The following is a 22,250-nucleotide window of genomic DNA, read 5'->3' as shown; positions in this document are numbered from 1 at the left end:
TTCAACCCTCATTTGGATGTGATAAAAATCTGTTATTACAACTTTTGCTTTATTTACTCCCAATTTTAAGCCAGAAAATTCATCTTTAGGTACAGAAAATTTCATTTTAAAAAACACCAGCTGTCTTTTGGGAGCCTCAGTCGACTAAAACCATTAAATTAGCCATTCCAAGTAAAGCTTTTTAAAGTATTTTTTGTCCTAATTGATATTAATTTATTAAGAAACTTTGATTCAGTGATTTTTGTTGCTCAAGCTGAACTGGAGAGTGTCTAAGTGAATTTTCTGGTTGAATTTAAATCTTTTAAATCTCCTTTTGATTCACTTTTAGCTTTCAGTCTATGGCAAGCTATTGGTGTATTTATTCAAAAGGCTTTATCAGCCATCATTTTCAGCTACTAGTTTGCAAATACACTGCACTAGTTGTACATTTGGCCATACTAGCTCAACTAGTTGAATATATGGCTATTAGTCCATCCTGTATAGAATTTATGATGCAGTACTAGGGCCAAACTAAAAAAATACAATAAAATTATGAGAATAAACTTGTATCATGAGAATAAACCCATACAAGGATAGCCATATTACAAGAATGAAGTTATAATATGAGAATAAAGTCAAATTTTTAGAGTGAAATCATAGTATCATGAGAATAAACTCGTAATAAAATGATTTCAAACTTCACAAACAAAATCATTGTGTTACAACAATAAAGTCAGTATTATGAGAAAAAACAGCCATTGGAATAACATAACATTTTGAGAATCAAGTTATGGTATTACAACAAAAGTCATGAAAATAAAGCCGAACAAGAATAATGTAAAAATTCAAGAATACATTTATATGAGAATAAGTCAAATTTAAAATAAAAAGTCACAGTATTACCAAATCAGTAATATTGTGACTTTATTCTTGTAATTTTATTTTCTGTTTTTTAGGTTCTCCTTTTCCACAGAATAAAATCCTGGCCTTGATATTTAATATTTTGGCTCATCTTGTGTTTTTATTTCAGCACTCCTCTAAGCAATAAGCTTTAAAGCAGTTTCTCATTGGAAAGTTAAACTGTTACTTTTCTAACCTCCTGTACAAGCAGCTGTACCGCTTGAACAAATTTTCCATTTTTATATTAGCAGCTCTAAATTAGCTTCTTGTTTTAAACTTTCACTCTTATTTAGTAAAAGATTTTGTTTCTGGTTTTTATTGAAAGAAAAGAGAACAGTTTCTGAAACACTTGAAACAAGTCCAGCATATACAGTAAAGTATTTAGAGTTTATTGAAAAAGTTAGAAAAATGTTCAAGGCAGATCATGTAGCAAACACATTCTATTTGCATTGTCCCTTTAAAAAAGATTAAACAGTGAACAAGCAGTACAGGGAACAAAGAAACAGATCAAAACACATAAAGGAGAAAATTTCTGTTTTAATTCAAAAAGCCACATATATCTTAAAACAAAAGAAACAGAAATTGACACATTAAAACATTACTTATGAATATATTAATAGGTTTTTCTTCACTATTGTTGCACTCCTAAACGGTTTTAGGGTCCGCAGGTCATGACCTTTACACAGAAAAACGTAGAGGCAGAGGAGAAAATAGAAACTAAACACCACAACCTGCAGACGATAAAGTTAGCTAGCAAAGATCATTAATTAAGACTTCTTAGTAAATAAAGTTTTAAAACACTTTCCTCTCAACAGTATACAGCAGCAGTGATTGCACATGTGTAAAAGTTTCTTTTAAAAGAACCAGTGAACAGAGAACCAATCAGAACCGTTTACATTTCCGTCTGCGACTCTGATTTTGCTACACTTTTAAATCGGTGCGATTTAACAGATATAAAACCAAAGCTTTGAGGCTACAGACTGAAGGCAGACACGGCGATGTGCTGAGCGACGTTTCTCGCCTCGAAGTACGAAGTGTCGGTTTCGTCTTCCGGCTGCGGTATGAACGGCATCGGCTGGTTCTGCAGGTTGTCCCAATCCAGGCCGTCGAACAGGCGGTGGCGCTTCAGTTCTGCGAACAAGACGACAAAAATCTCAAATACAGGAATATTTTTATACGCTCCATTTTCTTTTTCCAAACTTATCAAGCTCTGAAAAATAGTTCAAGCAAATTCTGCCTATACAATTTTTAGACATTGCCAAAGTGCAAAAGAATAAAAGCTTGATGGTTATGTTGACTAATTTGCATAATACTGTACAACATAAAACATAATCATATGAACTAAAAAAGACGCTCTTATTATTCCTGACAGTATTTGTGTTCTGCCAAAGTTACATTTTAAATTTTAAATAGTTGAATCCCGATTCCAAATACAAAAAGTTATAAAATTTAGATTTTAACTGAGACACATCACATCTTTAGAGTCAATTTTCCACATAATCAATGAAGTATTTTAAATTCAAGGCTGGATAAGAATAAATAAATAAATCAAAGCAGTGGCCTATTGAAGGTTTAAAAGGCAAATTTTCTGACTTCCTGCAACTTCCCGGCAGAATATAATGTTTACCCTTCAAGCCGGCGCGTTTCGTCATGTCCATGGTGAGCAGGATCTCAATGGCAGTCCTGGAGTTTACAGGAAGTTCCTCCTCTCCTTCAGGCCAAGGGATGTCTAAAAATGTACAAGTTAAACTGGAAGTAAGAGCAAGCTGCTAAACTAGAACAGCATAAATATCAGTCTAGCAAATTTTTTCTGCGAAATGTTAAACTTTTCAAGATTTCTGAGGTTTTTCCGAACAAGCTTTTGATTTTTCAAATTCAGAAATTTCAATGTTCTTTTTTAGAAAATTTCTGAGATTAATCTCAAGTTGTTTTTAGTTAAATTTTCTAGTACATTTCTTAAACCTAAAAATTTTAGTATTTTTCTAGAATTTTTGACTTTTCAAATTTCCCATCTTTTTTTCTAGAACATTTCTGAGATTAATCTAAAATTTCTGAGTTTTTTTTCTAGAATTTTTTTAAATTAATCTAAAATTTTCTCTCTTTTTTTTTCTAGAATTTTTTGACTTTTCAAACTTTGAATTTCCCCATCTTTTTTCTAAAACCTTTCTGAGATTAATCTCTAGATTTCTGAGTGTTCTTGGTGGAAATTTTCTTCTCTTTTTTTCTTCCTATTTACAATAGCTCTAACACGCCGTCATACTTGAACTGACCTCTGTTGAGTATATTCTGGAAAACCAGCTGGGGAGTTTCGTCGTTGAAGGGCGGCACTCCGGTGAGGAACTCGAACAGACACACGCCAAGCGCCCACCAGTCCACCATGCAGTCTGGCCAGAAACAAACAGGAAGTAATGAGGATTCAGCGAGATGCTAACATGCTAACATCTACCCTGTGATTCCTGTTAGTGTGACCTGATTGGGCTGCAGTGGCTGAAGCAGGAAGGACTATGTTAGAGGTTCACCTTGACACTACTGCACATTAACTATTCACTTTAACATGCAAACATGGTAGAAATCAGATATTTACACACACAGAAGACACAAACATTTTTTTCTCTATGTTTGAAAAAAAAAAAATCTGACTAAACTTTTCTTGTTTTAGCTTAGTTAGAATTACCAAAATTATTTATATTTGCTAAAATGCAGAAAATGTAGCAAGAACATTTTTTTTTAACTTTCCTTGAATTAAAATATGTTCTCATGTTTAGGAAATAGCTGTAATTGTAGCTAAGCTAAAACAAAAAAAGTTTAGTTTGATTTAACTTCAGACTGCAAGAAAAAAAAAAAAAGTGCTTTTGTCTTTTTACTCGGGTTAAAAAAAAACAACGTTAGCATAACAGTGAAAATTAAAAATAAATCACATCAATTCTGAATTATTCATGTGAAATCGGACTAAAAATAATCTGGACTCTGAAACTGAGTTTACTGTTTTGCAGCTTCTGCATGAGTTTCAACATTTGACCCAAGCAGCTTTTCAGAAGCAGAAACCAGTTTGTCCAGTTAAAAGCCTCCAGATTCCCTTACATGTTAACTGAACAGACAACCCACTTTCATCCTTCCAATCCAAAACTTCAGTCCCAATCAATAATCAATCCCAGTTTGCTCCCAGATCGAGAAACAGAGGGAAAATTGGGGGTAGGATCAGTTTATTTCCTAACGGTATAGGCAGCCTGGCAGGTGCAACATGCAAGCTGCAAGAAACAACGTTGCTATAAACTTACCGAACAGAGCACTTCCTGAAACTAAAACAGAACGCCTGTCACAAGAGCTACAGTGACAATCAGCAGGCGATTACAGTACATCATATCGGACAGGCGGATTTGTTTGGTTTTAGAGTTTTCCCTTTTTTTACCGTGAGGTTTTCCAAGAAGAAGCTCCGGAGCCAAATAATCCGGAGTTCCCAAAATTGGAGCGCCCTCAACAGGCAGCGCGCCCCTTCGGACGCTCTTTGGAGTCCGGAAAGGGGTGTGTGAGGTCGACATGGGCTGAGGAGTCTAATGTGAGGGGAAGAGAAAAAAAGAAGAGAGAAGTTAAAAATGGTTCATAAACTCAGTAAAGTCAAGCAAACCTTTCAAAACCCCCCTGGAAAAAAAAAAGCAAAACAGAAAAATATTTATATTAAATACATATAAAACATATACTCATTTTGTTTTGAATTGGTGGTTTAGATTTTTTTTAATTTAGTCTTGATTTTAATGTATTTTCATTTTAAATCCTAATTTGTTTTATATATCACATCTATATAAATAAATATAATATATATATATAAAAGATAAAAAGGAATGATTTATAAAAGAAATTAAGTTGTTATAAGATGAAAATACATTATTTTAAAAGTGTAATTCTAAAAAAAAAATCAAACTGAAATAAAAAATTTTAATATAATAAAAACTACCAAAGTTTAAAATAAAATAACGGAGAAAAAAAATCTAATCAAGACAAAATACATAAAAAGACAACATTATTTTAAAAAACCAACACAGGTATTAAATCAAAAATTAGACCAAGATGAGAATTAAATAAAAACAAAAGCAGGAATATATAAATAGAAGAAAAAAATCAAATGCTGATATCAAAAATATTAATGCAAAAACGATTTAAAAAGTAAAATATGTTTAATTTTTTTTAAATTTCAAAATGAAAATAAAATTTAGGTAAAATAAATAATAAAAAAGACAAACAAATAAATTAAGATCCGAAACTTAACATTCATTTAAAAATCCGGAATACAATTAATAAAATAACTTGGTTTTGGGTTTTTTTTTAAATTGAGAAAAAAAAATTCAAACGAAATAAGTGTACATTCTTTGACCTCCACTCCTGAACACTGACCTGGTTAATGGAACCGTTGGAGCTTCGCCTCCGCTGCACCGGCGTAGCGGTGCTGCGGGCAGAGTTACAGGAAGCGGCGGCGGACAAGTCCATGGCCTCCACGGAGCCCACGCTGAGCCTGGAAACCTCGGACGTGTTGGTGCGGTTGATGGAGCTGCAGTAGCTGCGGAAAATCACGACGTTCCGCGGCTTCAGGAAGGACGAAGACTGCGAGAAGCTGCAGGACATGTCATGGATTCGGCTATGGAAGGATTCACCTCTCAGGTCTGACGCATTTAGTTTGGGAGTTTCTATGGTAACAGGGAAAGTCCGTTGAGGCGACTCGGAGCTTTGCTCGCGCTCCTCCGGTGAATCGACGGAGTTCCTGCTTTCTGCTGGTTTGATTGGCTGGAGAGAAGCGTTACAGTCCACGATGAGAGACGTCTCATGGATGGAGCCGTCAGAGTCCAGGCTCAGGCTCCGGCAGACGTCCACGTTCCCCGGCAGCGGGGACGTGAAACTGCACTGGGACGCCTCTTTAGTCCCGCCTTCAAACACGTCCTCTACCGGCTCCTCCAGCTCACTGAAAAGACTTTTGGCGACGGGGATTGGGCTGTAGCGCCTCAGATTGTGGTGGTCCGCCGCCATGTTTCCTGTAGTGGTGGTCAAGAAGTCGCCTACCTGGATGGTGGAGAATGCCCCAGTCAGACCAGTGTGACTATGAGCGGTCTCGGGAATCTCAAAGAATCTCTTGTAGTCTGCGTTTGTCTTCTTGGCTCTGGTTTCCAGCAGCTCTGGACTTTGGTTCATATCTGAAAATGTCCTCTTTACAGAGGAGGGAACTGTTAGCTGGCAGTTATCTCGCTCTGATTCAAGATGGCGCCGAACTGCGGACGACACTTGAGGTTTCCTGCTGGGAGAACTGGACTTTTTGGGCAGATTATGGGCATATTTAGCAGAAACTTCACATCCTCTTGACCCCTGGTCGTTTTCTTTCTGTAGAAAGAAAATGTATCCATTTAATTTAGCACCAAACAAAATCGGAGCAGCTGCCTATAACAGCGTATTAGGTCCATTATAGATAGAAAAAAAAGTAAATTCGCAACAAAAAACTTACAATTTTTGAGTTTCAAAAATCGAAAATTCTGGTCTTTCTAATAGATTTCTGATTTTTCAAACCAAAAGTTTAACTTTTTTCAGAAAAATTTCTGCATTTTTAGAGAACATTTGACTTAATTTGGCAGAAATATCTATGTTTGTATCTCAAACTTTCTGAGTTTATTCTAGCAAATTTTCATGTTTTTTTTCTAGAATATTTTTGACATGTCAAGCCAGATATTTATATTTTTTTCTGGAAAATTCCTGAGATTAATCTCAAAATTTGAGTTTTGTAGAATATTTTTCACTTAAACTCAGAAATGTCTTTGTTTTTTTTCTAGTAGATTTCTCAGATTAGCCTCAAAATGAGTTTTTCTATTAAATGTACTCTTTGTTTCTATTTCTGATGGTCCTAATACGCCATATTCTGTTTCTTTTCTAAATAAAGAAGAAACCTTAACTATTTAATTTAGCAGCAAATGAAATCGGAGCTGCTGCCATTCCGCCATCACTGACCTCACACTCCCACATGGGACTGACGTCCCCCTCGGTGTTGGTGGTGCTTCCGGCGCTCATCGTCTCAAACCGCTTTCTGCTCCTCAGCAAATTGGGAGTCAAGTTTTTGGCCACTTTATGAGGACTGAAAACTCTTGTTTTAGGTCCTGCAGGAGTTAACATACACCGCGGGAAGAAAACTCACATTAACTGCACTTATTTTAATGTTTTATCTCCTCTAAAGATGATATACTTTTATTTTATGGCTGCAACTAACGATTATTTTAGTAATCAATTATTCTGACCACTAATCGGATAAAAAAAATTACATTCTGCAGATTTTCTTATCACTTAAGCTTATTATATACACAATATTAGAAATAAACAATAGACAACAAATAAAACAGGGCTGTGACCTCAAGCCTTTTGAAAATATGTGGACTATGCTTAAGATCTGGGACTCTTCCACTAAACTGAAACAATTTAAATGAAGTTAGAGTTAATTACATACTCATTTTACAAAGATAGTCAGCTGGAGAAAACAGCTGTTCTGAGTTGTTCATCACAGGAGAACCAAGCGAATTGTTCTTCTGCTTCACTTTGCTGCAGGACATCGGGCTGGACACAACCGAGGCGCTGCAGTGCCGCTTCCCTTCTGTTGTCGACGTGTTCTGCAGATCCCAAAAACAAACAGAGAGGATTTAGAGTCCACATTCATCCCGGTCGCCTTTTCTGATTATCATTTAGACAATGCTTACGAATCCCAGGGAGCTGATCAAAGAGAGAACTTGACCCGGCGTGCGGAAGAAGTCGTTTTTCGGTTTCGCCAAAGATGGAGTTGTGAGGATGTCCATAAGACTCAGCTCTGTTTTACACACATAGTAAGGAGTGAATAAGAATGCAACAGTTGATGGTTACAGGCTTAGGGTTCTAGATGCCGACCAAAATTTGTTACATTTTCAGCTGGTGGTGTTCACCAAACCCTTTGAAAAACCTCTTCAGCAGTGGTGGCGATACATCAAGAACCACAGAAGAAAATTACACAGAAACCTCTGAAGACGACATGAACGCAACTTTCTTCTTCATGAAACGTAAACAAAAATGGAGTCGTGTCAGATTTTAGCAGTTTTACAATTTTTCTTTTGGCTTTGGTAAAAGACCACAACCCATTTCTCCAGCTAGTGTTAGACTGGTGCGTTTATTTTGGTTGTATTTACCAGAATGCCCTGTGCTATAGCAGGGGTCTCAAACTCCAGGCCTCGAGGGCTGCAGTTTTTAGATGTGCCACAGGTACAAAACACTGGAATGAAATGACTTAATGACCTCCTCCTTGTGTAGATCAGTTTCCCAGAGCCTTAATGACCTAATTATTCTGTTCAGGTGTGGTGCAGCAGAGGCACATCTAAAAGTTGCAGGACTGCGGCCCTCGAGGACTGGAGTTTGAGACCCCTGTGCTATAGTCTGCTTCCTTCTGTTGGAACGGTCTCTGGTCCGCTTACATTCACATATGCATTCAAACCGCACCAGAGTTCACGTCAACCAAACCAAGACCGAGGCTTATAGCTGGACCAGAATTCAATGATGCATTCACACCTCCACAAATAAACTGGACTTTCTAGGCGAACACACTACAGTTCAATTAAAGCAAACTAAACAGGTCTGATGAGAATTCACCCTTATTTACCTCTGTCTAGCTTGACCTTCGAGAGACCAAAGTCTGTCAGCTTGATGTGGCCTTCGTTGGATATGAGCATGTTGTCTGGTTTCAGATCCCTGAACGCATCAGATCACACAATGAACACCGATCACTTGCTGTGATAAAACAACATATTGTTGCGCACCCTGTTACCTGTGGATTATGCCGTGGCGGTGAAGGTAGTCCAAAGCCAATGCAACCTCAGAGATGTACTTCACAGCCATGTCCGCCTCAAAATATCCATAAATATGGAGTAGAGACTTCACATCCCCACCGATGAGGTATTCCATCACCTTTGATCAATAAAACAAACACTTTGTTAGGATATGACTAAAAACTGACGGCGGAATGTTTAGTAGGAAGGAAATTATTGCACAAATGTGCAATAGAGCGACACATTGTTTCACGAATGTTTGCACAAATAGGCTGCATACCAACGTATATTACACACATTTAGCCATGGAAGTGATTAGAGAATTTAAATTTAAAATGAAATATTTTTGGCAATATATTGTATTTTTCATGGCTTTGGCTTAAAAAATGTTCTGGTTTCACAGAACAATGTGGGAGGCCATTATGCATTCCTGATTATCCAATATTAAATGGATGGATAGATGGATGCAATTAATAATATCTGGAATAATTCTGAAGATGTAAATCTAGCGCTATAATGACCAGATAATGAAAGCAAATTTTCCTTCGAGGTTAATGAAGAGAACTGAACTGAGTCCACTAGAGCTGTTTTAAAAAAAAATTATTTTTAAACTCTTTCACTCAGCATTACCAGATAGATCTTGGCTGCAGTCTGGAGGGAGTAAAACAAGTGAACAACGAAGGGACTTTTGCTCAGAGCTAGGGCGTCTCTCTCTGCCTTCATCTGACTCGCCATGTTTTTATCCACCATGTCTGCCTTCTTCATCACCTACAGCGACAAAAGACAATATCATCCCCAACTTTCATACAAAAAATTAGCAAATAAATGTAATCAAATTTAACTAAAAGTGTATCGACTTACCTTAATAGCGTATAAGCGCGCATTGCTCTTCTTCCGAGCGAGGTAGACCTTTCCAAAGGCGCCGCGGCTGATGGGCTTCAAAACGGTGAAATCATCGATCGAAGGAGGCCTCGGTATTTCCATTGATTTTACATTTGAACCAACTTCGTGCTTTTCTTCTACCTCCATTCTAACGATGAAATAATTTCACTTAAAATCCGGCAGCGAGACCAGCGTAAGCACTACCATGACAGAACAACAAACATTGCGGAGTTTGTTTTGAATTTTTGAATTCCCTGCCTGTCGCGGGGTCCTGTGACGTGATGTAGGTACTCAAAAATCTGCCTGTATAAAATCTTTTGCAAAACAAAATCTGAAATGTATAATTTAATGTAAGATCACATGTAATTATATATATACATGTATACAAAATTAATCTACAAAAATGGAACTAGGTAAATATTACACAACAATCTTTTTTCCTCTTTTTTTTAATTCCAGCTTTCAGTCAAACCTCTACACAAAACCAAAATTCTTGGTTTTAATTGCTAGCAGGAGTTTTTGTTTAAGGATCTATTTAGAAGAATATAGTGGCACGTGTATATATATATATATATATATATATATATATATATATATATATATATATATATATATATATATATATATATATATATATATATATATATATATATATATAGAAGAGGGGGCTCTGCTTTAAATATTTTATATTGATATTTAAGAACGCAAGCATTGATCAAATATCCTCATTACGTACCCTTTTTCAAAAATAATAAGTAATGAGTCATTTTTAAACAGGCGAGGCAAGGACGCGACTCGTTCCTGGTAGTTTTAACTAACCGATCTGCGTCATTTTGTAGTCCATTTGACCTCAGATACCGGGGGGAGAATCCATTTCCCGATGTTAGCTAAAAGAAAAGTTGTGTAACTATCGAGAGTTGTGTAACGGGGGAAGCTAAAAGGACACCGCTGCGAGCAGGACTTGATTGTTAACATTTTATTGAGGTTCTGTTCTTACATTGTAACTCATCGAAGACAGATTGTAGCAAATACTTACGGGAGAAAAATGTTTTCTCTGTCGACGTCATTTCAGCCACAGCAGGTATGTAAGCGGACAGACTGAGAAGCAGGTTGATTATTTAATTAACTTGTCTGCATGTATCCGACAAAAGTTTCAGTTTGTCACTTCAACTCTTCTTTTAAAAACATTAAAGCCATTCATAAGCAGTAAATGCCTATGTTTACGCTTGTTTTAGTTGTGACTTTTGTTCAAGCTAATGACAACTCGACTCGGCTAATGCTAATGCTAAGGGTTTAGCTTGTAAACGCAACATTTCGTCCACATGGGCCGGTGCTTGCGTCATTTCGACTGTTAACAGCTGTTAACTCTTATCTGTATTATAGCTATTACCCCAATTAGTGTAAACGTGTCGGTACAGACAGTCTCGGTACTTCAGCAGCATGTGACTAAACTGACATAATCCTGACCTACTGTCGTGTTAGCTGGACCTTCTTCCAGTTTATTACATATTAACTATTATGATCGATTTGTGGCTGTAAATAACGTCAAGGTTAAGCGGGTCACCGGGGATCATGTGGGGAAAGCGTGTTATTCACCCTCCTGTCTTCATCCTCTCACAGATGGTGGTTCCTCTCAGCCAGGTCCTCAACGCCCTCCACTCGCTGAAGAGCTCAGCTACAGCTTCAGTCCACTCTTTGCACAAAGACTTCAGACAGGAGCACAAGACAAACCTGAAAGAGGTGAGACGAGTACGAGACATTCACAATGTATCAAAAAGTATTTTCTAATCAAATAAATAAAGATTTAAAAAAGAAAGTAGGATTAAAAGTAGAGGTAGGTTGATATGCAGGTGCATCTTGATTGTTTTAAGTCAATATATTGGCTGCAGTTCAAAAAGTACTCGCAACAAGTTATTAATGTTTCTGTTCCAGGAACATTTGCTGTAATATTTAGCCAGTTGGACAGATTTTCTCAGCAGCAGATGCTCTCACCAGACAAAGATGACATTCCCCAAAACGCTAAAGATCAAAGAGTGATGAAAGAACAGCTAAGAGAGACAAAAATAGACATGTGTTGATCGATTGAATTGATAGCAATATTTGCTCACAGTTTCTTAATTTTGTGCAAATGAAAGCAATTAGAAGCACATTCATGGACAGAATCGCTGTGCAACAGCAGGCAAAACAAAGGAGAATTAAAACAAATAAATCAACACAATTTCTTCAAATATCAAGCTAAACAGCTGAATAAATTATTCCTCATTACTTTGTAAATTTAGTTGAATGATTGCCCAACCAAATTTTCCATCTAATGATCCTTGATTTTGTCCAGCTAGCATTTTTTCTATTAGTTGTGAGCGATGATCATTCAAATAAACAGAAATAAATGCTTTAAGTTGTTGAATCTGTGCTCAATTAATCCACAATATGAGTAACACTTTTTGGATAATTTGCCAAAATTATGATTTTTAATTAATTTTGAAGCGTATTAAAGAGATTTAGTGATCAGAGTTTATTTGAATTGTCCATTTCAACCCTAATCCATAGAAACCAGGCCCATAAAACTCATAGAAGTTGCACGGCTTGTTGTTTTTGTCTCTTTGTCTCACCGCTGTTGTTGTTTGCTGCCAGCCGAGTGTCAGCCTGAGGGATCTGGGCCTCTCCAAGGTCCAGGGGAGTCAGCTGAATGAGCTGGTCAGCAGGTTACTGCCCCCACTGAGTCCTGAAGAACCTCCCACCGTTACTTCAACATGGAAGACTAGTCACGTTTCTACAGACAACTTCTTTCAGAACAAATATGGTGAGAAGATCAACCTGGTCTACTGTTCTTTTGTTTTATTTTACAAGAAAAAACCCCTGAAACATTTCGTTTTTACACAAAGGGTTTTCACAAAAAAGACTATTGGGTCATGGCTCTCCGTTATTCCACCGTCGGTACCACAGCCCTCTTCGGGACGCTTGCTCTGAGCTCCAGCTGCTGCCTGGTGAGACATTTACATTTAACCTCTACTCAGAGGCCCATGAATGGATTCAAATTTTAGCGTTTCTGTTTTCTCCTCGTAGTGTGGCTTCAGAGCCGAGGGTTCAAAACTCTCAGAGCAAAGACCAGACGAGTGGAGTCGGGTTATGACGGTCCGGTAGAACCCGATGCCTACACACCAGCTTTCATGAAGGCGAGTTTGTTAGAAAAGTCAATATAAACTTTTTTAGAGATGAGTTGATTATTGAAATAATCATCAACTATAATTAAGCAATCATTTAATTATTAAAACTGATTTTTAAAAAGGAGATTTGGTGAAAAAACATACTCACAGCAATAATTAAGCCAAATCTGTACAAAATATATACATGGTTTGCATTTAAGATGAGATGTCTATAAATATGTTGCAACCAAAACTTCTGAAGTTGTTTAGTTTTATCTTCACCCGGTTGAAATTCACTAAAGGAATGCTTTGTTATTTCATTTCAGGCAATAAAATGTCTATTTTTTGTTTTAAAAAAAGAATTAAATTATTAGTTTTTGTCTTTTAATGTATTTCTAATACAGTGGTTAAATGAAAATCTGTATGATGTGGAAATGTTTTTATTCAATTGTTAGAATGCTAGAATAATCATTATTTGCAGCCCTAATTTGTTGTAGTTTATGATTAGAGAACTGCCAGAATAATTAAATCTGCCACCTTTGGCTCCTTTTTTAGGGTTTGCTCCAGAGGGAGAAAGGAGTGGAAGCCCACTCTCTGGACCAAGTGGTGAAACTCAAAAACCTTCCTGAAAACCAGCAGGAGGCTTTCAAGACTGGCTTCACTGAGGGGTTCATGAGGTCCCAAGCTCTAACTCAGAGAACTCAAGGTGTGTGGAGTATTTGGTCAAACTTAAAGCTTGTTATTGAACTGAGAGAAGGCAGTAAGAGCTGTTGTTTTCTTTTTACAGACTCATTGAGGAGAACCAGGCTGGTGCTGCTGGTCCTCCTCCTCATCGGCATTTACGGCCTCTCTAGAACCCCTTTTCTCTCTGGTAAAGGCTCCTTTTCTGACGCCGGTTTGTTTCGGTTTTCATTCTTTCTTATGTATACAAATAAAATCCCAGCTCTACATGCACATGGTTTATTTATAAATTCATTAAAATAACACTGGGTAATGTTTGTTTGCAGCTACATCGCTTTATCACATGTTACAACCACTAATTTAAATGTTTTTTAGGGTTTTAGGTAGACCAACACAAAGTAGCAGGGGTGGTTCTAGGGAAGGTGTAGGGGGGGCTATAGCTCTCCGAAGAAAATGAAAATAAAAACTTTTTTTTCTGTCATGAAATATTTTTATTTATCCTAAATTCAAAAATTATCTCTAATAAACAGTAATTTATGAATATTTTCTAATACTTCTCGGTGACTAAGAAGGCAGAGAGACCAGAGAAGCTTCCTGCTCATGTTGCATCACTTTGTACTCGGAGAGGAGAGTAAATGAGAGAACAGACGTACCATTAACAACAATCAGAAGTTCTTGTATATCACGCAGCATCACAAAAACAAATTTTTAGACTTCTTTAAGTTGATACTTATGTCTTTGACATTTCCAATTCTTTGGTAAGCTTTGGGTATATTTTCTTTTGAGGAGCTGCAACAGAGATAGTTGAATCTCCAACCATGGATCAAGACAGATTTATTGTTTTTAAAGCATTGCCCCTCCACAAAAGACACGTTTTATTTTAAAACACCCGACACTAAGGCTGAAATCTCACAAATTGTGACCCAATCCCAATTTTTTCCTACTTTTTCATTGCCCAATTCTTATCTTATAAGCCCACCAAAAAATATGTGGAACTAAATCGCATAAGTATTCTCACTGACGTAATATATTAGAGGAAAAGAAGCCGAATAAAATTAGTTTTATTCATTAGAGATGCAAATCTTTGAGTGCCAACGATTCGATTCAGAAAAATTTTTTTTCTATTGACATGGTTTAAATTTACTGTTTAAAGTATGTGACTGAAAGAAATAAAACATTTATTTAAACTATTTTATAAGGTTCTGTACTATATCAAATTTAATCAAAATGTGTTTTTTGTTTATAAAATTCTTTAACTTAAATTAGTAGTATTAGCTTAGCTGCCTGGCTTTTTCTGAAGGAAAAAAAAGAGAAATTATAGAATTATTCAAAATATACATAAAATTAGGCTTGGATTGATTCTGAATTTTAAGGAATATAAATTGTGATTCTTTATATAATGTTTTCGGCACATTCATTCATATTTCAATTTTTTTTGGTTATGATTTTGCGTTACTTTGTGTTGGTTTATCCCATAAAATCCTACTAAGTAGAGAACAATAGAAGTGAAAAACAAGTTACAGTGTGCAAGTAGAGTTTGGTCATTCTGGTGCATGCTTCTTTTTCTCAATATGTGCATTTCTAGAGCAGCTGGTCATAGTTTCATAGCAGAACGGGAGCTAAATGAATAACTGACAGGATAAGTTTGGATCGTCATATTTACCTTTGTACCACAGTAAGCAGAAAGCTACATTTTTGTTTCGTAAAACCAGTTTGTTTGTGTTGTTTCTGAGAAGCTTTCTTGTTTTCTGGGTTTTCCCACAGTGAGGTTTCGCACCACTTCGGGCCTCGACTCAGCAGTCGACCCAGTCCAGATGAAGAACGTGACGTTCGAGCATGTCAAAGGCGTGGAGGAGGCAAAGAACGAGCTGCAAGACGTTGTCGAGTTCCTCAAAAAACCACAGAAGTTCACAGTGTTGGGTGGAAAGCTGCCTAAAGGTACCAGTAGCGTTTTTATTTTGATTATATCAGCCGTTGTGGATGAAAATAGCTTGACTGTTGACTCTCTGTGCAGGGATTCTCCTTGTCGGGCCGCCCGGCACAGGGAAGACCCTGCTAGCGCGAGCCGTAGCCGGGGAAGCAGACGTTCCTTTCTACTATGCCTCCGGGTCGGAGTTTGATGAGATGTTTGTGGGCGTCGGCGCCAGTCGCATCAGGAACCTCTTCAGTACGTTTCCAGAACCAGTGAAAACCGCAGCGGAGAGGAAGCCGACTACAAACAAGTTTTCCTTTTGTGGTTTGCAGAAGAGGCAAAAGCAAACGCTCCGTGCGTCATCTTCATCGACGAGTTGGACAGCGTGGGAGGGAAGAGGATCGAGTCTCCGATGCATCCCTACTCCAGACAAACCATCAACCAGCTGCTGGCTGAAATGGACGGGTGAGTTCCATCGCCAGTGTCTGGCCTAGTCCACACACCGCCGGATATTTGGGAAAACAAATACATTTTTATGCGTTTTGGCTTTTAATCCACACAAAATGTTAGTTAAATGTCACTAAAGATGATAAAACTTAATATTTTGTTTGCGGGTGTGAAAACTACATCTAGGGTTCTGAGTGTTATAGTGTGATAAATAATGCACATTCTTTCTTTGACACGATTCCCGATCAACATTGTCTTGCTTTATTGACTTTATATTGGGGCTGGATGGTACAGCTGAGAAACTTATTACGATAAGTGTTTCATATCCCTCATTTCCATGGAAACCAACACTATTTCAATGTTTTCCAGGTTCAAACCCAATGAAGGCGTCATCGTCATTGGTGCTACAAACTTCGCTGAAGCTCTGGATAAGTATGTTCCCACTTTGAGTTAATTGTTGTCTAGAATTAGCTTTTCTTTTTAAAGTGGGATGGTTTCAACACATAAAATAAATGCAGCAAAAACTCATGACTCAGAATATACACTAAAGAAAATAAACGAGGCTGTAGGATATTTGAAATTCATGGTGGTGACTCGAACCACCAGCAGAACAAAGTTAAGTTAATTTAACATTTTTCTTTTTATTTAGAAATATTTTATGGTGGTTTGAAGCAGCTATAGCTTAGAAAATAAGATTGAAAGCTTTTATGTCATTTGAAAAATTGAAAGAGTGTGACTGAACTTCAAATCTTCCCAAATGGCTTTTAGTAACTTTAAAAATATATATATTGAAATAAAACATGTTTTTAAATTTTTTTAAAAAAAAGTTAATTTTGCAGGTTTTCTGTGTTTTTATTGGATATTTGTGTAAAACTTTAGTTTGTTTCAACAGTTTTTAGTTTGTTTTAGGCAATTGAAGTAAAAGGAGGATAATTGTTTCTGCTTTCAGTGCTCTGGTAAGACCCGGCAGGTTTGACATGCAGGTGACCGTTCCCCGCCCCGATGTCAAAGGTCGCAAAGAGATCCTCAACTGGTACCTCTCCAAGATCACAGTGGACCCTGGTAGGTAATTTCAGAGATATTTGCTGATAGTCATCAGCGCTCCAAGCCAGTGAGCCACACAGGATCCCGCAGTCAGAGAGTCGAATAACTTGAAAAGTCATTTTGTTTTTGGTCAGCCGTCAATGCCGAGATCATCGCCCGAGGGACGGTTGGCTTCTCTGGGGCAGAACTGGAGAACCTGGTGAACCAGTCCGCCCTGAAGGCCGCCGTGGACGGGAAGGAGATGGTCACCATGAAGGACCTGGAGTTCGCCAAGGACAAGATCCTCATGGGTGAGTGAGCGCACACGGAGCTCAGATCAGCTCTTTATCACAGAAACATGAGCAGGTATGGAAAATAAATACAATAATTAATAAAAGCGTGGAAAAAAGACGGCAGAATACTCAAAAATTATACTCAAGCAAGAGTAACACTACTTCAACATATTTTTACTCAAGTAAAAGTAAAAAGTAGCTGTCCAAGAAATTACTCAAGTAAGAGTAAAAAAGTATTTGGTAAGAAGTCTACTGAAGTACTGATTAACTGATCAAATTATCAATCATTTAATATTTAAACATCACATAATCAGATGGAAATTTTGGTATTTTAAGGATGAAAATGACAATAATTCATATAAGGAACAAACAATAACATAATCAGGCAAAAGAAAAATTTACCAAATCAGTTTCTTTCAATATGCAACTTATGAAACTTTAAGAAAACCTGCAAGTCTTTGATTAAATTTTGGTTTAAACATGTTTGTATTTCATTCAGTGGGCTGAAAATCCAGAATTTTACTCAAGTAAGAGTAGAGATACTTCATAATAAGATTACTCAAGTAAAAGTAAAAAGTACAGCATAGTAAAAATACTCCTAAAAGTTTTGTGTTTTTTTCCCCCAAAATGTTACTCAAGTAAATGTAGTTGAATAGATCTAACTAGTTACTGCCTAACTGCTCCTTAAGAATTAGCATCTGTTTTTATTTTGCCCCGTCAGACAAATTTAACCAGAATTGCGTGAAATTCCCTGCAGTCAAAAATAAAAGCAGGTAACCATGGCAACTGGTGACAATTTAAAGGCATGCCGCAGTAATAAAAAAAAAGTCCTTCTTATTAAAGCAGATTCTTGGAAAAACGTGAGGTTCTGGAAAAGGTCCTAACTTTTGACAAATTACCTCCATTTGTTGGTGAAACTGGTTATAAGGGACCTCTATATGTTTTACATACAAGCATAGACGCCATCTTTGCTGGGCTTACTATTGAAGAATACGAGTGAATAACACAAAAAACACAAAGCAATATTAATTTACATGGACTATTATGCCAACGTTGCCTATGTGCCACACCTGTCGGTTCTGAACTTTTGTAGAAGCATTTATTTCTACACACGTACAATCTTGGGTTTGCATTACTGCTAATATGTTTTTATTTATGTATTGACATTATCATCATATGATTCCTCTGTCAATATTTTGGCATTTTTCAATTCATACCCATCTGTGTGGACTTGATTTTCACATTTATCATTTATATTTCCTCCCTATCTGCCTGCACTACACTTTTACATATTCGCTATAGACTTAATCTTTAAGTCATACACTTTTCTTTCTGAGCCTGTTGTACATGGGTCATGGAAAAGTCATACAAAACATTTTCTAAATACCAGTGGGAGCTCTGGATAAAACACATCACCCCAGTTTTAAAATCCTTAAACTGGAGAATAGACTTTAAAATACTCTTGTTAGTTTATAAATTACTGAACAGCTTAGCATCACAATACATTAAAGATCTGCTGTTGTTGTATCAACCTTCCAGACCTCTCAGGTCTTCTGGTTCAGGTCTGCTCTGCATCCCCAGAACCAGAACCAAACATGGAGAAGCCGCATTCAGCTTCTATGCACCACAAATCTGGAACAAACTTTCAACCGAAACACTGAGTTCCTTTAAATCTAGACTAAAATGCCACCTGTTTAGAGTTGCTTTTGATCAACATAAATGATGTTTATCAATGATTTTGACGATGGAATCTGACAAAATGTGATGTTTATTACTTATTTCTTAATTGGTGACTCGTTTTTATGATGTAAAGCATGTTGTTGCTGAAAATGTGCTTAAAAAAATAAATTTGACTTGGAAGCTACTGCTAAGTAGCTGCTAATATAGCTAGCCAGTTACTTTTTCTAATGTCTGTCATGGGTGCAAATTTATCCCCAATTGACTAGACAACGTTTTTGTCTTCTCCACTTGTTCATTTCTGTTGCTGAACCATATGAGGTTACTGTAAGTGCATTCTGGGAAAAAAATGAAGGTTTCCTATGCTGAATTATAAAACAGCAGAATTTATAGTTTTTCAGTCTTAAATTTTATTCATGGTGGCATTAAAAAGTCTTGAATTTGACTTTATGAAACCTGCAGATAACCTGATTCGCCTCGTCTCTTCCCTTTCAGGTCCTGAGAGGCGTAGCGTTGAAATAGACAAAAAGAACAAGACCATCACAGCGTACCATGAGTCCGGACACGCCATCGTTGCCTATTACACCAAAGACGCGATGCCCATCAACAAGGCCACCATCATGCCCAGAGGACCGACTCTTGGCCATGTTTGTTCGTTTTTAAGTCTTAAACTCCAGGATTGTTTGTTGTGGCTGCGTAGAAGCTGACCTGAATCGTGTTTTTGTTCGTCCTCCAGGTGTCCATGCTCCCCGAGAACGACCGCTGGAGCGAGACGCGGGCCCAGCTGCTGGCCCAAATGGACGTCAGCATGGGCGGCCGCGTCGCAGAGGAGCTCATCTTCGGAGACGAAAACATCACCACAGGTACCAGCTGCGTGGTAAAATGCTGCTTAGACGTGACAGGATGTTAATTTAAAACGTTTATTTAATAATCGGCCTGTTTTTAGGAGCCTCCAGCGACTTTGATGGAGCAACACAAATCGCAAAACTGATGGTGACCCGGTTCGGCATGAGCGACAAGGTAAGTTGAGCTCGTCATAGGAACTATTTGTCATTGAAACGCTGGTAAAAACGGCATAATGGGGAGCATTGTTATAATGTCAGACAGAGTAGAAGCTTTTTAAAGAGAAAGAGACCCAATTTTAAGATGTTATGTTGCAAAGTCGAGGATTTATAATTTTTTCCTTTTATCTCTCTTTACCTCTGTACACTTCAAAAACACAAAATTTTACCAAGCAATTTTTTATCTTGTTACTAGTGCAAATACCTTAATACAGTGGTTCTCAAACCTTTTTCAGTGATGTACCCCCTTAAAAATATATTTTTAGTCAAGTACCCCCTGACACGGGCAAAACATTTTTGGAATAAAAAAGAGGTACAGTGCTGTAAATACCCTGTAAATACTGAATATAAAATTCAGTGCATGAACACACATTTATATTTTATTGAACTTTTTACAAAATAATTTTTCCCAAGACTTATTATGAGGAGCCTACTGATTTTTTAAAGATATTTTGAAAAGCTTCACGTACCCCCTGCAGTACCTCCACGTACCCCCATTTAAGAACCACTGCCTTAATACACTAGAAAACATCACCACAGGTATCAGCTGCGTGACAAACCAACTTAAAAGTATCTTTTTAGCAAGATATGGAGGCTTGTTATAAGTAAATAAGTCCTTATTATTTATGTTAAATTGGCAGAGAAATAAACGTATAAAATGGGAAAAATGTCGTTATAAGTTAAATAATCTGCCAATGGAACTAGTACATTTTCATCAATAATAAGAAATTATTTACTTAAAACAAGCCTCTATATTTTCCTAAAAAGATACTTTTAAGTTAGTTTTGCCTTATTTCAAGTTTGCTAAGAAATTTGCTCTAGAAACTAGACCAAAAATACTTGGTAATATTTTGTCTTTTTGCAGTGTGCAATGGCTGCTGGAAAAGACAAGTGTTGTGTTGTTGGAGGAGGCTCCACTTCTGCTTTTCAAAGATAAACAGTTGATAAATTGCGCATCGATTTGCAGCCATTTTTATGTGTAAACATTGAGCAGGGGGGCGTGGCCAACAGCAGCAGCTTATTTGGATTTAAAGTGACAAAATGTGATTTTAAGGATGTAATTTGTGTTTCTGTGCAGCTCGGGGTCATGACCTACAAGGACATCACCAAGCAGAGCCCCGAGACGCAGGCCGCCATCGAGCATGAAGTCAGAGCTCTACTAAAGGTGAGCCGCTCTACGTCCCAGAAGTTGACCTTCTCACCCTGTTCTGCGTCAGTTTCTATCGTTCCTTTGTCTGTTTCTCTGCAGGAATCCTACGACCGAGCAAAGAACATACTGAAGACCTACAGCAAGGAGCACAAGAAGCTGGCGGACGCTCTGCTGACGTACGAAACGCTGGACGCCAGAGAGATCCAGATGGTGCTGGAAGGAAAATCTCTGAACCACTGAGATATTCAAAGACTGTGTAAATAAAACGCTGTGCAAGCGGGACTGGCCTTTTGAAAGCCTTTCAGCCGTTTTTATTCCTCCTTTTGACAACGTGAAAGCTGGATGAAATGTTTGAGCTCCGGCAGACATTTTTAAATCATCACAGTATGATGAATCTGCACATTTTAGTTAAAATCATAGACTTGTTTTTGTTTTTGCTGTTCCTCATTGTCAAACTCACAGCTGAAGGGTTTCTGTATCTTATGTTTTCTCCTACATATAATGTTGTTTTTAAGTTATTTATGTGCCCAAAGGTCTGTATTATTATTATTATTATTGTTGTTTTCATTTTCTTTTCTGTCAGGGAAAATCATGATGGATCCTCTTATTCACACCTGAGGAAAAACTGTAAGTGTTGGCCAGTTTATGTAAATATTCTGTAAAGCGTCTGAAAGGACGGATTGGGTGCTTCTCTGTTACTTTAGACAACGGCCTTCTTGGAGCTCCAATAAAGATTTCTCTCAGGAAACAAATGTTGGGAGTGATCTCTGTGATTCAGGAGTCAAAATAGTATGCCATTTTACTGTAGCAGTTACATGAAACAAAGAAAAAGTGATTATTTCTTGTTTTGAGCAGTGAATAAAGCTCAAACACCAAACATATATTGGAGAAAAATACACATTCTGTAGAATAGAATAGAAATACACTTTATTGTCCCCCAGTGGGGAAATTAAGACAGGTAGGTTCACAGAAAGATAAAAATTATATAAGCGCTTCTGAAAATAAAATCTTGAGCAATATGTTTTGCTATGCTTCTCAATATCTTAAAAATGTAAAAAAAAAAAAAAATCTAGTCCAAAAGTATTAACTTAATGAAATTAACAGATTTTATATCAATAAAACATGTAAAATACTAAAAATAAAAACCATTAAAAAAAAAATATTACCAATTTTAAAATTTAGACTAAATTTTAGCTTGCACTTCACAATGGAAATGCACTTAAGAAACAAAAAATAACAGAACAAAGCAGGGAAAGTACAGAGAATGTAAATACAAATAAAAACAAATACA

General features: G+C 37.0%; 2 protein-coding genes across 3 annotated transcripts; one reads left to right on the top strand and one right to left on the bottom strand.

Annotated features, from left to right (window-relative positions):
• Positions 1-1,255: 1,255 nt before the first annotated feature.
• mastl (microtubule associated serine/threonine kinase like) lies at positions 1,256-11,217 on the bottom strand. The gene is made up of 13 exons (XM_005805736.2): positions 11,169-11,217; positions 9,552-9,720; positions 9,321-9,458; positions 8,690-8,829; positions 8,525-8,613; positions 7,599-7,705; positions 7,352-7,511; positions 6,862-7,007; positions 5,269-6,243; positions 4,289-4,430; positions 3,150-3,263; positions 2,507-2,608; positions 1,256-2,010 (listed from the first exon to the last, which is right to left on the bottom strand). Exons 1-13 carry the CDS (start codon positions 11,180-11,182, stop codon positions 1,853-1,855), a joined length of 2,454 nt encoding a protein of 817 aa, XP_005805793.2. The 5' UTR covers positions 11,183-11,217; the 3' UTR covers positions 1,256-1,852.
• On the top strand, positions 10,422-21,711 carry yme1l1 (YME1 like 1 ATPase). 2 transcript variants are annotated; one of them, XM_023326409.1, is made up of 18 exons: positions 10,422-10,653; positions 11,193-11,312; positions 12,204-12,372; positions 12,455-12,556; positions 12,636-12,745; positions 13,271-13,421; positions 13,503-13,586; positions 15,161-15,334; positions 15,411-15,563; positions 15,641-15,773; positions 16,125-16,187; positions 16,705-16,817; positions 16,934-17,089; positions 19,244-19,395; positions 19,485-19,611; positions 19,695-19,768; positions 20,888-20,974; positions 21,059-21,711. In XM_023326409.1, exons 1-18 carry the CDS (start codon positions 10,618-10,620, stop codon positions 21,197-21,199), a joined length of 2,145 nt encoding a protein of 714 aa, XP_023182177.1. In that variant the 5' UTR covers positions 10,422-10,617; the 3' UTR covers positions 21,200-21,711. The 2 variants fall into 2 exon arrangements, with proteins under 2 accessions (XP_023182177.1, XP_023182176.1); XM_023326408.1 differs by having other exon boundaries at positions 13,503-13,610.
• Positions 21,712-22,250: the final 539 nt, after the last annotated feature.

Source organism: Xiphophorus maculatus, chromosome 21 (assembly GCF_002775205.1).
Source record: "Xiphophorus maculatus strain JP 163 A chromosome 21, X_maculatus-5.0-male, whole genome shotgun sequence".
NCBI classification, from domain to species: domain Eukaryota; kingdom Metazoa; phylum Chordata; class Actinopteri; order Cyprinodontiformes; family Poeciliidae; genus Xiphophorus; species Xiphophorus maculatus.
The sequence above is the reverse complement of the archived record's forward strand: the minus strand, read 5'-3'. Positions and strand labels throughout refer to the sequence as shown.